We start from the raw sequence: 14,594 nt of genomic DNA, 5'->3' as shown, positions 1-14,594 counted from the left end.
AACACTACAGGATCTTCCATGGACTTGTGAAATCATTTGCAGCTACCTAACAAGAAATATGGCTGTAAGTAAAAGAGTCGAGGGTTTTCCAGTGTTTTCATTGCGCACTTTAAAACAAATAGTTTATCTTCAATTTAGATCCGAGCACTTCCGACAGGTACGCAGGCATTTAACAATTTGTCTTCAATTCAACAGTTTACAAGAATAAGACATCCTGTGCTGTTAAAGTTAATGAGATCTGATTCCCTTCACCGCGTCTCAGTGATGCAGCCAATCACCGAGCCCGGCTGAAAGCTGAGGAGATGGGAGGAGAAAAGTCCAGGGAGGAGAACCTGGTGGAGTTTTTTTTTTTTTCCTTTGCCTCATCTGTTGCAAAGCTGCAGGAGAGAGAGCGCTGCAAACGTACATCCCGCAGCCCGAGACAGAGAGGACTCTGTTGCCACTTATTCCGCGGAGGAATGAGCTGAAAGAAACTAATGCCTTCTCTGTGTTTCCCCTGGATTACATCTACGGATTTTACGCATCTGGAAGTGGCTGTTTTGTGCGTGAAAACAAACGTTACAGGTCCATGACGGAAAGGCGGAACCAGCGCGTTCATGTCTTTTAATTACATTTTGTGCTGCGGAGGTTTCCGGCTGTTTTAAGCCGTTCGTTGAGCGCCGTAGGCAGAAACGAGCACTGTTACGACAGGGAGACGCGCCGCGGTGATCGGAGTCAAAGGGAGCTGTGGAGACTGGAAACATGAGATTGATTGTCATCTCTGCGGTTCTGCTGTTGAAAGTAAGCAAAAGATCAAATATATTTGCCTGTTTTTCTTCTTTGACAAAGATTTTTGTGTGTGTGTGGGTGTGTGTGTGTGTGTGTGTGTGTGTGTGTCTTTTCTATTTCGTATTGAGAATATTATCCTAATATAAACCTGAGGAGTTTTTGTAAACCTATCCCACCTAGATTGGAGCACACTATTGTTCCCAGAGGATTTCTGTTTCACACCGCAGAGCCATATGGATGGCACAGGCTCTGTATGTTGTGTTATTGTTGCCAAATAGTAATAGAAAGATGAAAGTCATATGGTGTGTTTGGTTCCCCAGGGTTCAAGTACAATATGCTTTACATCTGCATGCAGAGCCGGTCCAAGATTCTTTAAGGCCCGAAACAAAATTTGAATTCGGCTTTTCTCCTAACTTCACCACAGCTTAGCTAAAGTCTTTATTAACATCATCCATGTTGGTATGTTTATGCATTGTGCATCTCATTTAACAATCTTTAGAAGTCGTTCTTTTCTTCTGGATTACAGGTAATGGTAGGGTAGCATGTACAAGTATAAAAAAACTGTCCAAATTTCCCCTCATCACATTCATTGGTTGGAAAACCACATTCTCTTGGCAGACTAATGTGAAAATTCAAAAGTACACAACAGTGAAAGAGATAAAGTTAGCACCCACCATTGATCTATCACTACTCCTAAAACAATTATGCCATTGTAAAGCTGACCTTTGCTCTTGGATGCCCCCTAAAGGTTTTGAGGTGTTAAGCAGCTGCTTTTATTTTCTTAATTTTTACCTTTATTTGAGAGGCTACTTACCAAAATCCTTTGGGACTATAGAAATAATTTGATTTTGGGCTCTTCCAGCTACCACAGTTCAACTAAAATCTCCTTTTGCATCATACATCTTTAAATGTTAATGCATAATACTTTTGCATGACTATTGCAGTAGCAATTTCTCCTCAGCAATGTAGATATATGTAATATATTGTAGAGAGGTACAGACTGGGATTCTTCTAAAATATTTAGAAGTATATTTTCTTTTATTCTTTTATTCTAAAAGAAAATATTTAGCAGAGAAAAGTCCTTACAGGCTGGCTACACTGTTTATTTTGCATGATAACAACTGATGGTTTCAGGTCAGCTTTCCCTTTTGCAATATCATTCCTCTGTTTTGTACCTATTCTTTATCATTTGTTTGCTCTTATTTGCATTTGTATTAAGCAAATCATTTCAGACCAATGAATTCAAACCATTGCATATCAGTTTTATGTTCATTTTTTTGTTGAATAATTTTATGAAATGTGGAGATAAGCATAAAATCGAATTTAATTTAATATTATTTTCTGAAAACTTTGTATTTCCATTCATTTCTTCTCTAATTTCCCTGTGGCTCTTATAGCATATGACAGATTATGAGTACTGATCAAACCAAACTACTGTAACCCTGAGCAACCGCCTTGCTGGTAGATGTGATTTGTGAGTCTGAAAACCACATTTCCTTTACCAGACTATGAGCAGATTATATAAAGTTACTTTAAATCGTTGGTTGTCAAAGCATGTATGAAATGTACACTTGGTCTGTAGGAAATGACTCATGGCAGATGGCTCCATGTTGTACCCAGAAACATCTGGCTAGAAACCAAATAAAATGGGAAAAGTTCAAATTAGGGAAGGGTAGAAAGAAAAGAACCCTTTGCTGATTTTTCACTTGGGATAAAACCAAATCTAAAGTTCTGCTGCTCTAGAGCTCCCTCTGTAGGTTTCCAGGCTTTACGTGCCTGCTTAGTTTGTTAATGCAATGCTTCAGAAGCTGGAGAGCCCTATGGTTAGAGATCATTCTGGAAACCGGTGAAAATCTTTTTATCGATGTTTGAACTGGGACAATGGTTATCATCTCCAACTCACACTCAGAGGCCACCATTATGTGCTGAGGCACTAAAAGCCAAAACACAAGGGCGCTTTTCCAAGATTATCCACCACATACAAAGTAAATGATCTGTTTTATGAAGAAATTATAGTTTGGGTGTTTATTTGATGGCATATTAAAAAGCCAGGATCATGGTGAATAGAAAGCCCCTTCCTTAGCTGCAACAGACAATAGTCTGACTCTCATTTTCGTCCAAGGCTCACAGCGATGGAGTTCCTGTCTAGACTTGCTCTTCACAGTCACAGCACTTTTGTTAGATCTAAGTGTTTAGATAACACCTCACCTTTTTAAGAAGATGGATATCTCCTTGTGATTTGAGGGGAAGATGTCAACAAAGAGCATGTGTGAAATCTAAGATGTTGCTTCTCATCTGGAAAATGCACATCTTGTCACATGATTCTCTCTTTTCTTATTAGACGACTTAGCGCAGATGCAGAAAGTTGTCGGATTAAATCTGTTCATTCTCAGGATGGCATTTATTGTCTCACTGCATCTGCTGATTACAGCTATTCTCAGTGAAATTGTGGGAAAAAAAGCAGGAAATGCAAATCTTATTCTCTAATGTCAACGTGGGCGTTTTCATACAGCTGAAAGGAATAAACATCATTTTAAATCATTGATAGTCTCTCAACAATATGGTTGAAGCTAGTAATTAACAGTCATGTTTGTTATCGATGCTACCTTTGGTCATTTGTGATTTCTTTTCCCAGAAAAACAAAATTGAAATCCATGTGCTTTAATTTGTACCCCTGAGAGAAACCCGTGCAGATGGGATGTGGAGCTGAAGTCTGCCTCGGCCCACGTTGTCTTGGCTCCCAAACCTTCAGTCGGATTTTAAGTTCTCATGGATCAACATTTTCACAAGGGGGAGAGCATCCATTTGTGAGTCTATTTTTCCGCGGATCAGATTAGGTGTTGAAACTCCGGCCCTTCTCACTTCAGAGAGGGGCAGAAAATGTTTAACGTGCTAAGAAGGCGTTGTGTGTGTGTTAGTGTGTGTGCGTGTGTGTGTGTGTCTGATCCGCGTTGACTGAGTGACTCGGGCAGCCGTGGAGTTGAGAGGCCCATTGAAAGCAGCTCTCCATGGTGGTCCGCCTGGTCTCACTGGGGAATCCCTTCAGATTGAAGCTTACTACCTTAATGGCAAAAGCAACTGCGGCTCCCTTTCCTTCAGATTTTAGAGCCCGGATTCAACAGATAAGAGAAAAATACTCTGAGGGGTCATGACCAGTTAATTTATGAGGATAATGACAAAGTCTTTTAGCAATACAGTAAGCCTGTCCCCTAAAAGTAAGTTGCTTTCGGGGGACAAATCGCTTGTTGCCACCAGAGCCGACCCCAGGGCTCATGCTTGATCATAAAGCTAAAATTTTTGTCCTTGTTTATTGAGACTGACAATACTGTCAAAGCGTAAATAAAATGAAAGATTTTTAGTTGTTTAAAATGCAAGACAAAGGATTTGTTGGTTTTCCATTGCAATAGTACAGAGAATAATATTTGTTTGATCGCTTGTGTTAATATAGTTACAATCGGATTCCACCAAGTTAATATTTTCTTTGTGTCAGCTTGTTCACAAATATATCTCAGCAAAAAACGAATTGTCTGACAGCCTTTAAACTCGCCCTCATCTCCACCAAATCTGCATTGAAACATTGTTAGTGGTGTGAGTGGAGGGGATGTTCCTAACAGGAAGAGGGGCCCCTAATCAAATTCAGCTTAAGACCCCTTTATGCCCTGGTTGCAACACTAACTACTCAATGATCTTTTAAAGTGTTCTTGTATTCATTTTACATTCAGCTATTGGATTTTTGTAAGTCTGTTTGGCTATAATAAATCATTCTGTGCCAAAGTTTTAAACTGATGGGTTTTTTTCACATACTTCCCCAAACGCAGATGTTAAAAATGCTTTGAGAAAAAGTTTTTGCTACTTTTTTTTTTTTACATAATTTTTGCACATATTTTTTACCTGACCATGAAATGTGGTTTGTGGTTGAAAAATGACAAAGGGAACATGTGAAGAAGAGTCAAAGTTAAAACAAACTATAAATAGATAAACAGTATCTGGAAATCATGTCACAAAGAAATATGACAAATAATTCACTTTTGGTACAATTTAAAATAGGTTCCTTAATTTGAAATGCCTGTTTGAAAATAACTGCACCCTCCAACACTTTTAAATAATAAAAAAAAATAAGGATAGAATTTGAAAAATTGAGAAGACATGAAAGTTGTCTATAATAACATAACCAGCTGCTTTTGTACTTTGACAAATGTTAACATTCATTTGAACTGATTTTCATTAAGCACCCACTGCTCTGTTTTACTGGTTAGATCTGGGAAGCCTGAGAAACAAGGGAAAACATATTCCTGTGAAAGTTTTGTTTGGATTTTGGACTGAAAATGAGTGAAAAGGTCACTGAGATTCTTTGAAAGACCTTCAGAAGCTTTGAATATTACAAGAAAGTCTGGTACTCTTAAAGGAAATCAGGAGTTGAAAGTTTTAGCACAATGTAGTATGATGCATGAAAAATATTTTTTTCACATATTCATATCTTTAATTATTAAGACTACTATTTAATGCCTACTTTTTCTAGCTCTTTATTTGCTTGTCTGTCTGGAAATTTGCTTTGAGTTTCAAAAAATGTTACCTGTGTGTGAGTATTGAAGCTGGAAGCTGATTACATGCTAGCGAACATGATTGCATGCTCTAATGTTTTATGTCACCAGTAGATCCCCTCAGACTCCTCACATGACTGACATATCATGCTATTACCATCATGCTCATATCCAGCAGTCCATGTTGCTGGATTCATAAATGGAGGATAATTGACTCGTATGTATTGGTGTTCAAGCAGCTTCCTGGTTTATGGTGAAATGTTGGAATTTCTCTCGGCATCCAGCGATAATTTATTAAAGAAAAACAAAACAGATAAAGCTTCATATTTGTGCAAGGACATGAATTCAGGGCTGTTTTCGTTGCCCTTTTAGGGCCATTTTACAGGAATTTTTAAAGCAAGGCTGAACTAGGTTTTTGTTGCTGCCAATTTTAATGCATGCCTCTCTGATAATTTCTCACATATCTTAAATATTGTCCCTATATAGTAATGCTTAGCCTTGTGAATATTACCGATTCTGTCACTCCCCTCCAGTGTGTCGTGGATTAAATCTGCCATTGGACTCTGCGCCTCTCTTTGAGAAGTGTCAAACTTTCCTGTTTTCAGCTGAGTTGCTGTCCCATTTTCCAGCCCCAGCTGGCAGAGGTGAACCAGCTCAGGTTCACGCTGACCGTAAAATCAAAAATCCAAGCTGTAGGTAAAAATAAAACAGGGCCACCATCCTCAAATATTTATCAAAGTAAAGTTCAGCATCTAAAGAGGTTGACTAGTGTTTGGAGAGGAGCCCCCTCTGTCACATAAAAGAGGACCAGCTGTGATGCTTTTTTTTGGTTTGCTGTAAGTCCACTCTGTGTGCTAACTCCAGACTGGTTTATTCCTACTGGGTCCAACCGCCCTGATACCATAATTCCTCTGATCTGGGCCCTGCGGCTGGAGTTCAGATATCATCGGCTCCACCGTAAAGCACCGCAGTCAGACTGACTGTTGTTAGAACAACTTGAGCCCAGTTTCAAAGCTGTAGTATCAGCATGGAACATTTTAGTGTTTTCTGCCTGGGAGCGTAGCACTTTCTGTGTGTGTGTGTTTGTGTGTGTGTGTGTGTGTGTTGCTGGAGGGGTTTTAATGGAGGCCCTACAGGTCCACACATGCTCCCTTAAGCTTCTTAGCAGACTTCAGAGACAAAGAAAGAAATCATCATCGGGCTGTTTAGATGTTGCTTTTCCCCTTAGCAGGAGGTTAGTTGTTAGACATCTGTTTGCTCGGTTTGTTCTTGTCAGGCCCCTGGGCGGAGAAGGCCAGTCGCCTTGTGCATATTTAAGATGCCGTTGCATTGAGGCTGCAGAGGCAGGGTTATTGGTGAAATACTGATCTTCACAGACACACCTGGAGGGCTTGGTGACTTCAAAGGTGTCTCTTCATCCGAACACTCTCATGCTGGGTGGCTTTGGTTAACTGACACCCTTAGCAAAGGCTGCCCCCCCCCCCCACTTTCACATGCGCTGGCTGTGAAGTGTCCTTCACTTTGGATTTGGATTGAGTGGAAACAGAATAGAAGCTCCTCTTGATTTGTTAGCTACTATTACCTTTAGTGCCTTGCAAAGGTATTGATGTAATAGATTTTGTGAAGTTATGATACCACACTACCATGTATTAAGACATAACTCATTACCTACTAATGGCCAGCACTGCAAAAGCACAAAATTCTACCAGGTATTTTGGTCTAGTTTCTGGGGCGAATATCTTAGTACACTTGAAATAAGACAAAACTAACTTACAAGTAACTTTCCAGCAAAATATAGGAGCTTGTTGTAAGTCAATAATTCTGTAGTACTAATTTAAAAAGTACTACTTCCACTGGCAGATTGTTTCACTTAGAACAAGACATATTTTACATTTTATAAGTGAAATAATCTGTCAGAGGTACTAGTACCTTTTCATCAATATTAAGGAATTATTTGCTCTAAAAAAGCTGCTATGCTTTGCTTGTAAGTTAGTTTTGTCTTAACTAACTTACAAGTACACTAATTCAAGTGTACTAAAATATTTACACTAGAAAGGCAAAAGTGGTAGGATTTTGTGTTTTTGTAGTGAGGGGAGTATTAGAAAAGCATGGAGGATCATAACTATGGAGGAAATGCAGAAATCCACAGTTCAGACTGCAATGAGTGTCAATAAGAAATACCTTATTGAAAAGAAGCATTACGAAGTTCTGCTTAATTTATCACAAGTCATCAGGGGACACAGCAAATGTGTGGAGGAAGGTGCCATGTCTACCATTTCTACTATCCTACATGCAAAACAATAGTTTTGCATTGAATATCTGTGCCAGGGAAGAAAAATCCTTATTTACAGATTTTTGCCATTCTAAAATTGTCTCTTGGATAATCTGCAAGAGGCTTGTGAAATTTTCAGCTGTAATTGTAGATCAGTTTGGTTCGCCAAGGTATTGTCTCAGTCTGGCTGAATATAAATGTATAACACACTGTTCTGATTTTTGTTCACAAAACATTGAGAAAACCTTGTGTCCATTTCCTTTAATTTCATAATTTAGCTCTTCTTAATTGTTGGTATGTTACATAAAAACACCCAAATAAAACACTGAAGTTTGAGTTTATAACAAGACGAATTATTGAAATGTTTCAGAATGTGAGTACTTTAACAGGGCACCATAATATCTCTGTTTGTCTAATTTTTTTTTCTTCAATAACATAAAACCCAATAATCCTCTCAGATGCAATCTCGTCTGTGAAAACTGTGAAGAACATCTAAGCTGTTGTGTTTGTGTCATATCATAAGCCGGGCCTCTCCAGTACCCACTTACAGATAAGAAGTCAGAGCACTTGGAGAGTAAACTGAGTCAGATGGAAAGATTGCAAAAAAAAAAAAAGAAAAAAAGAGGGCTTGCCGTTTTCCATGTGTCTTTGATCACAAATGGGTGGGAAGTGTGGGATTTGCTTCCAAAAAGATGATGAAATCGGGTTTTCCTGTAAAGGAAAGACTTATGCAGGGTTTCTGTGATTTGATCAAAAGTAAATAGGCAAAAACGTGTAATGAAATAAGCACTTTTTTATTTGTTGCTCTTTCCTAAAGAGCAGTGAGTTTATCTTTACACTTCATGTTTTCTCTAGGTTACTCTTGGAAAGGGTTGTGCTAGTGGGAAGTACACCGAGTCGGGACATTGTTGCAATTTGTGTCCAGCTGGTTATGCATTGGAGGAAACGTGTGGAAAGGAAAATACCAAATGTCTACCATGTCTGCCAGGTAATCACTGACAATTTGTTTGTTTTTACAACAGGATGCTTCTTATTTATTACCTGATATTAACATGTTTTTTCTTTCTAAAATTTTACATGTTATTCATTTCCACCAGGCAGAGATATTTTGAGATATGTACTGGAAACATAACATTTTTGTGTAACTAAGGAGAGAAAAGAAGCTTTTTCAGGACTTTAAACAAAAAACTAAAATTGATTAGAATCAGTAATGCTGTCCTGCTCGGATATTATCTCTCCCAAACATCTGCATGTACAGTACTTAATGAAAGAAGTCAAATTAACTTATTTTGTATTATATAGTAACATTTCAGTATTTAAAATTGGAAAGCACTAATTATTCATTTAAACCTGTTTTGCCAGGAACATTTTCACCATCCGAAGGCCTCGACTCTTGCCTTCCATGTAGCACCTGTCCGTCTGGTGTGCCCATGCTGGCGTCCTGTTCGGCAACCCAGGACACGCAATGCGAGTGTGACGTTGGCTTCTACTTTCTGAGAGGCTTAGGTCTATGCGCACCCTGTTCCAGGTGCAGGCCAGGTCACGGGGTTGTCCGGGAGTGCGGTCCTCAAGGAGACACGCTTTGCCAGAAGTGTGGCCCGGGAACCTTCTCAGAGGAGGATTTCAACATCAAACCCTGCCAGGCTTGCAGTCAGTGCTCTGATGAAGAAGTGGAGATCCAATCCTGTATGCACAACTTTGACACACTCTGCATGGGTGAGTGCTTTTACGCAAATAGACTCTCCTTATTGAAACACAAATCTAATTCATTTGGTATTTTTGCAAACAGCTCTTGAAGGAGGAAACTGGGTATAATGTTATCCACTCAGTAAAATCACAGGTTGCATGTTTGAGAAATTCTTGAATCTTCCCTAGGAGCCATTTGGGGGTGCCTAAACGCTTGGCCATGCAAAGCTTTTTTTACATACAGCTCCTCCTCAGAGCTGCAGAGGGGATAGCTTTCCTTTGTGAGGCACCCCATCCCCCTCACACTTTCCCCAAACACCTGGTGGAACTGAGGCTGGTGAGCTCATCATACAAACTATTTCCAAGTCCAACGCTCCTAAGAACAATTGAAAATTGCATAATGGAGAAACACCATTGTGATGACGTGCTGGAGGCAGAGTGTCAGAAAGAGCAGGAGCTTCTTAAAGAGACTTAGGTCAAGTTCACGGCACTGAATTGCAAAGTCAAATTTCTTTTATGTAATGATTGATATCTGGAAGCGAATAATCAAATCACGAGATGAAATCCACTTTTTTCTATTTGACATGAAATCCCAAAAAACAGACCAGGGGATTCAGTGGAGACAGTTTGAGCTATTGTTATGTTACCTAAAACTGAAGACTTCATCCATCCATCTATCCATTTCCTAGCACCCTTTTCCCTAGTGGGGTTGAGAGGGCTGCTGGTGCTCATCTCCAGCTAACGTTCCGGGCGAGAGGCGGGTTCACCCTGGACAGGTGGTCACCAGTCTGTAGCAGAAAACAGAAGACTCTAAACTCTAAATGACTTTAGTGTGAGATTATGCTACTCCGATAAAAAAAATTATTTACTTACTACCCATACTTAACGGGGTTACCATTAGTTGTGCAAGTTCCCTAAAATTGAATTTCGATGAACTACAACATCTTGAAAACTGGAGTTGTTTTAATATTATAGAAATCTGCCTTGGCTATTAGCTCACCACTGTTCTACGGATTATTTTTTGTTGACTAAGATGGTTAAATAAACTATCATCTTAAGGTAAAATTGTGTCTCGTGCTATCAACACTGCAGGATCCCACAAACTACCCTCTAGGTTTGTGTGGTACTGGCTAAAACCTGTGGCATTGTCTTGTTTAGTTTACTTTTTATTACATCAACCTCTTTAAAAGATTTATGGTGCTGAGAAGTTCTGTAAAACCCAATACCAGCACTACGAAAGAGTGCCAGCTTTCATCTTTCAACATGTGATGCTGGAAGACGCAACAATAGTAGATAAAAGATAAACAATGAGTGAAATGTAGGAAGGATCAGGGTCTCTGAACATGTGGACAGCACCTGATTCCACAGTTTCTCAACACAAAGAAACACGAGAAGTCCAAAAGCTCACTTTAGTGTTGTCGTCCAATTGATAAAAGGTTGACAGGTCTTTAGGTTAACTGCTGCTGAAGGCAAAGAGAAGCAGCTGACCCTGACAGCTAGTGACCTTGCCCTCAAATGGCTACACTTGCTCCCTAAGACAAGGGTCAAATGTACTCACCGAGAGTCCATGTGTCATGGCCCTTTTGACCCTGCACAGGTCGGTGCCGTATCTTGTGCTGTTTGATCCCAAAAAGGCAAGACTGCAGGCGGCTAAAAAATAGGGGCAATGGGAGGTTAAAATCCCCAGGTGACCAGCGTGACAGAAGTTATCTTCACATCTGGTCTAAATATGTTCTGACGAGCATGTGTGCAGCTCCTTCTTGAGATGTCTTTATGTCTAATAGATAAGAAGCTGCACATTGGCCCTGCTGGTGCCGATGGGGCCTTGAATATTCCTAATGGGGCGGTGATGGAGGAAAATGAGGAGGAAGACGGCAGCCCCGCACCAGGACCGTCCAAGTTTACACCGCAGGATGAGGGTGGCAGCAACAACATTCTCGTCTACGTGTCTGTTCTGGCTGCTGTGGTGCTGGGCTTGTTGGTTTATGTGGCTTATAAATGGTGAGTTTGTACTGCGTCCATGTCCTGTAATAACGTGAGCATATTGGGCATGTGCAAACTTAAACTGCTTTCATGGACTCTTCCCAGTTGGAGGTCGTGCAAACAGAAGAAGGCCCTCTCCAAGGCACGTGTGGCAGAGCTGGCAGCATCTCCAGAAGGAGAAAAGCTCCAAAGTGACAGCGGTGTTTTTCTGGACTCTTACAGCCTGCAGGACAACCAGCCCAGTAAAGGTAAGGAAGACACACAGACTTTAATTCTACAATTGCAAATTGTAGATTTTTCCTTAAAAAACCTGCTGTATCAAATGCCACACGAGTCTTCTGCCCTCTGGTGGTTAATGGAGGTACGACAGGTGGTGCCAATGTGCCATATTTATTCCAAGTCCAAGATAGCTGCTCGCACTAAAGTTTTCATGGAGAAAGAAATTGTATTGGAACAATGTCAAACAACAAAATATATTTTTTAAAAAATTGTAAAACTAATCCTAATTTCTGACCATGTAATGCCAAAACATTATTTTTGATAAGTGAGTTTATGAAACTAACTTTTAAACATTGGCACGTTGCTGAATAACCTGCTGTGTTAAATCCTACGAAAGCTGTGCTGAATTTGTGTATGTCAGCTGTAATCCTTTAGGTTCATGCAGGTTTATTTTATAGGTCACCACTTAAGTTGTTGTTTAGTAGAATTCCAGGTTTAATTTGCACTTTAAATACCAAATTCAAATATGTTATACACTTAAAACTTCATTTAAATCTGAATATAGCAGATTAACTGTTAAACCATTATCTATTTAGATATTTTGTCTATGCAATAATGCCTTTGTTAAAGTATAACATTATCTATTATGTTTTCTATTAGACTAAAGAGTTATAGTTTGGTTTCTCATTGACTAGAATACTGTATATTAGAAGCAGCTTGAGGTTTTTTTTTTTTGGCAAACTAAACAAAAGTTTCACTCTTCTACTCTCTATAAAGTTTGTCAGTTTTATGGATGGGTCTGGACTATAAACACCATTCCAGTAATGATTGCTGGAGTAGTCAGTGGTTGACTGGGTCATGTGTTAAAGATGATTTACTGGTGAGGAAACAATTATCAGATTTCTCTTTACGCTGTTAGCATCACATTCCTTAGCTAAGTTATGCCATTGTCTCAGGCGTCCAATTCCCTCTGAGAGAAATGTGTCACTGTTGTCTCATGTTGAACGGGATCTACCACATATCCTCTAATTACTGCTGTAAAGTAACACATTATTGACCTTTTTATACCAATTCTCATGTAACTATTGAAAGAAACAAATGTGATAATAGCTTAGTCGAATTATAGTAAGATATGTTCTAATACACACAAAGCAGAAATTACAACTGCAGACATTTTTAAGCCTAGACTGAATTACAGTCAGAGACCATGAAGAAATGTCACTTGCCCTTTTTCTGACCCTAGATCTGTACGAGTCATGTTGTTCCTCTCTGCTCCACTGCGTCTGACTTATTTAAGTGGCATGTTTTTGGGTATTTCCCATTTTGAACAGTGGTATGGAGAAACTGACCTTTGTGTATTCATAGCTCAGATGAAAAATTTAGATCAGCTTAGAAAACTATTTAATTAAGCATAATATTTTTTTAAAAAATGCTTCCGTTTAATTTTCATTGATACCAATTGCTAGTTGTCACCCACAAAAATATATATGCTTCTTCAGGGGAGATTTTATGGTACTTTAATAAACGTAAAAAAAAATATATATCTTTCCTTTTTTTTGTTTGTTTTACAAGGGCCGCCAATAAATGCAGTCCTCAGGACCAAGGTCTGTCATGGTGCTGATTAAACAATGTGACCTCTCTCAAAACTCACTAAGGAGTAATGAGTCCTGGAACAAAATCCAACCAAAGTGTAGCTAAACAACCAGAAATCAGGGAAACATCAGCAGACAGACTGTCGTAAACAAGCAGGAATGACATTACTTTCTGCACAAGAATAAACACTGGTGGGCAGAAAAAGAATACAGCCGTGGGTTAAAGCATGCCTCTCAATGATATACGTTTCAAAGTGAAATCTAAACATGAAACAAACATCATGACATCAGCCAGCTCTTGAGTCCCACCAAGCCTTGAGCTCATTAAGCTTGTTTTTCAAACAGGTACCAAGAGAGACAGCAAGCTCGACAACCGTCTGTACGTCAACTTGCCGCCGCACAAACAGGAGGAGGTGGAGCGCCTCCTGCAAGAGGCAAGCGGCCGTGGATGGAGGCACCTTGGTGCAGCGCTGGGCTACGAACCGGAACAGCTGGACCTGTTCGGACGCGGCGAGGCCCCGGCGCACACGCTCCTGTCTAACTGGGCCCAGAGAGAGGGCTCCGCTCTGGGACTGCTGAGCTCGGCGCTGAACCGCATCGAGAGACCCGATGTGGTGACCGCCCTTAACAGCACACAGCAGGGTGTTTCTGTGGTGTGACCAACTGGCCGGACCCTCTAGCGACAATCACAGACTCAAGTGAGGGATAAGTGAGGCGCTCAGCTTTCAGCTCTTCTTTATGGTTGAAGGAATCATTCTTAAATTACTTTGTTTATAGACCTTTTTTTCACTAAAATACCACCAATACTCTAAAAATGTATTACTTGTGGCTTATTTGAGCTGTTTGAAAGATTGTGATGCCGTATGGTAACCGATTTGTCTGTCTGGCAGTGCAGGGATTATTGGACTGAATATACAGAGCCGTACAAAGTATTTCCCCTGGAAGATTTCTAGTGGGGGTTTTTTGTTGTTTTTTACGTCATATTTGCATGTTTCGGATCACAAAGAAAATGTTTATATCAGAGAATGGCAACCTAAGGAACTACAAGAAGCCCTTTTAAAAAGATGACTTTCTTAATTAAGAGGAAATATTTTAATCTCACCTGACCCTTTGTGAAAATGTAATTGGCACCATAAATTTATGTCAGTTTGTGCTATCCTGCCTGCAACAACCTCAAGTATATGCTGCAGCTTGAAGTTCTTTTTTTTTTTTGCATCAGTGTGGAGGATTGTTTTGATTCTTTTGCAGAATTCAGCTACACTGGAGTGTGTCTGAGCACAAGTAGCCTGCTTAAGGTCAAGCAGGTTTTTCGCCATTCCAACACCTTTTGTTCATAAGTGGGGCCACTTATTGGCTCTATTCATTTCTGCAAGTCGTCTGGGGCAAAGTAGGCCCAGACTATCACACTATCACCTCCATGTCTGACTAATGTCTGTCAGAAATGCTGAGTTAGTTTACACCAGAAGTAGCAGGAGACACAACTTGCAAAAATGCCAATTTTTTTCTCATAAGACCACATTTTTCCATTTGGTG

General features: G+C 39.8%; 1 protein-coding gene across 1 annotated transcript; it reads left to right on the top strand.

Annotated features, from left to right (window-relative positions):
- The first annotated feature begins 353 nt into the window (after nucleotides 1-353).
- nradd (neurotrophin receptor associated death domain) lies at nucleotides 354-14,163 on the top strand. The gene is made up of 6 exons (XM_028013035.1): nucleotides 354-780; nucleotides 8,437-8,569; nucleotides 8,944-9,297; nucleotides 11,052-11,268; nucleotides 11,356-11,498; nucleotides 13,407-14,163. Exons 1-6 carry the CDS (start codon nucleotides 742-744, stop codon nucleotides 13,718-13,720), a joined length of 1,200 nt encoding a protein of 399 aa, XP_027868836.1. The 5' UTR covers nucleotides 354-741; the 3' UTR covers nucleotides 13,721-14,163.
- The last annotated feature ends 431 nt before the right edge of the window (nucleotides 14,164-14,594 follow it).

Source organism: Xiphophorus couchianus, chromosome 3 (genome assembly GCF_001444195.1).
Source record: "Xiphophorus couchianus chromosome 3, X_couchianus-1.0, whole genome shotgun sequence".
NCBI lineage: Eukaryota > Metazoa > Chordata > Actinopteri > Cyprinodontiformes > Poeciliidae > Xiphophorus > Xiphophorus couchianus.
The sequence above is the reverse complement of the archived record's forward strand: the minus strand, read 5'-3'. Positions and strand labels throughout refer to the sequence as shown.

Excerpts from the sequence above, each read along its gene's own strand:
- nradd (XM_028013035.1), top strand. The coding sequence starts at position 742 with ATGAGATTGATTGTCATCTCTGCGGTTCTGCTGTTGAAA. Across the intron at positions 781-8,436 it reads CTGCGGTTCTGCTGTTGAAA|GTTACTCTTGGAAAGGGTTG; the intron begins GTAAGCAAAAGA and ends TGTTTTCTCTAG. Across the intron at positions 8,570-8,943 it reads ATGTCTACCATGTCTGCCAG|GAACATTTTCACCATCCGAA; the intron begins GTAATCACTGAC and ends CTGTTTTGCCAG.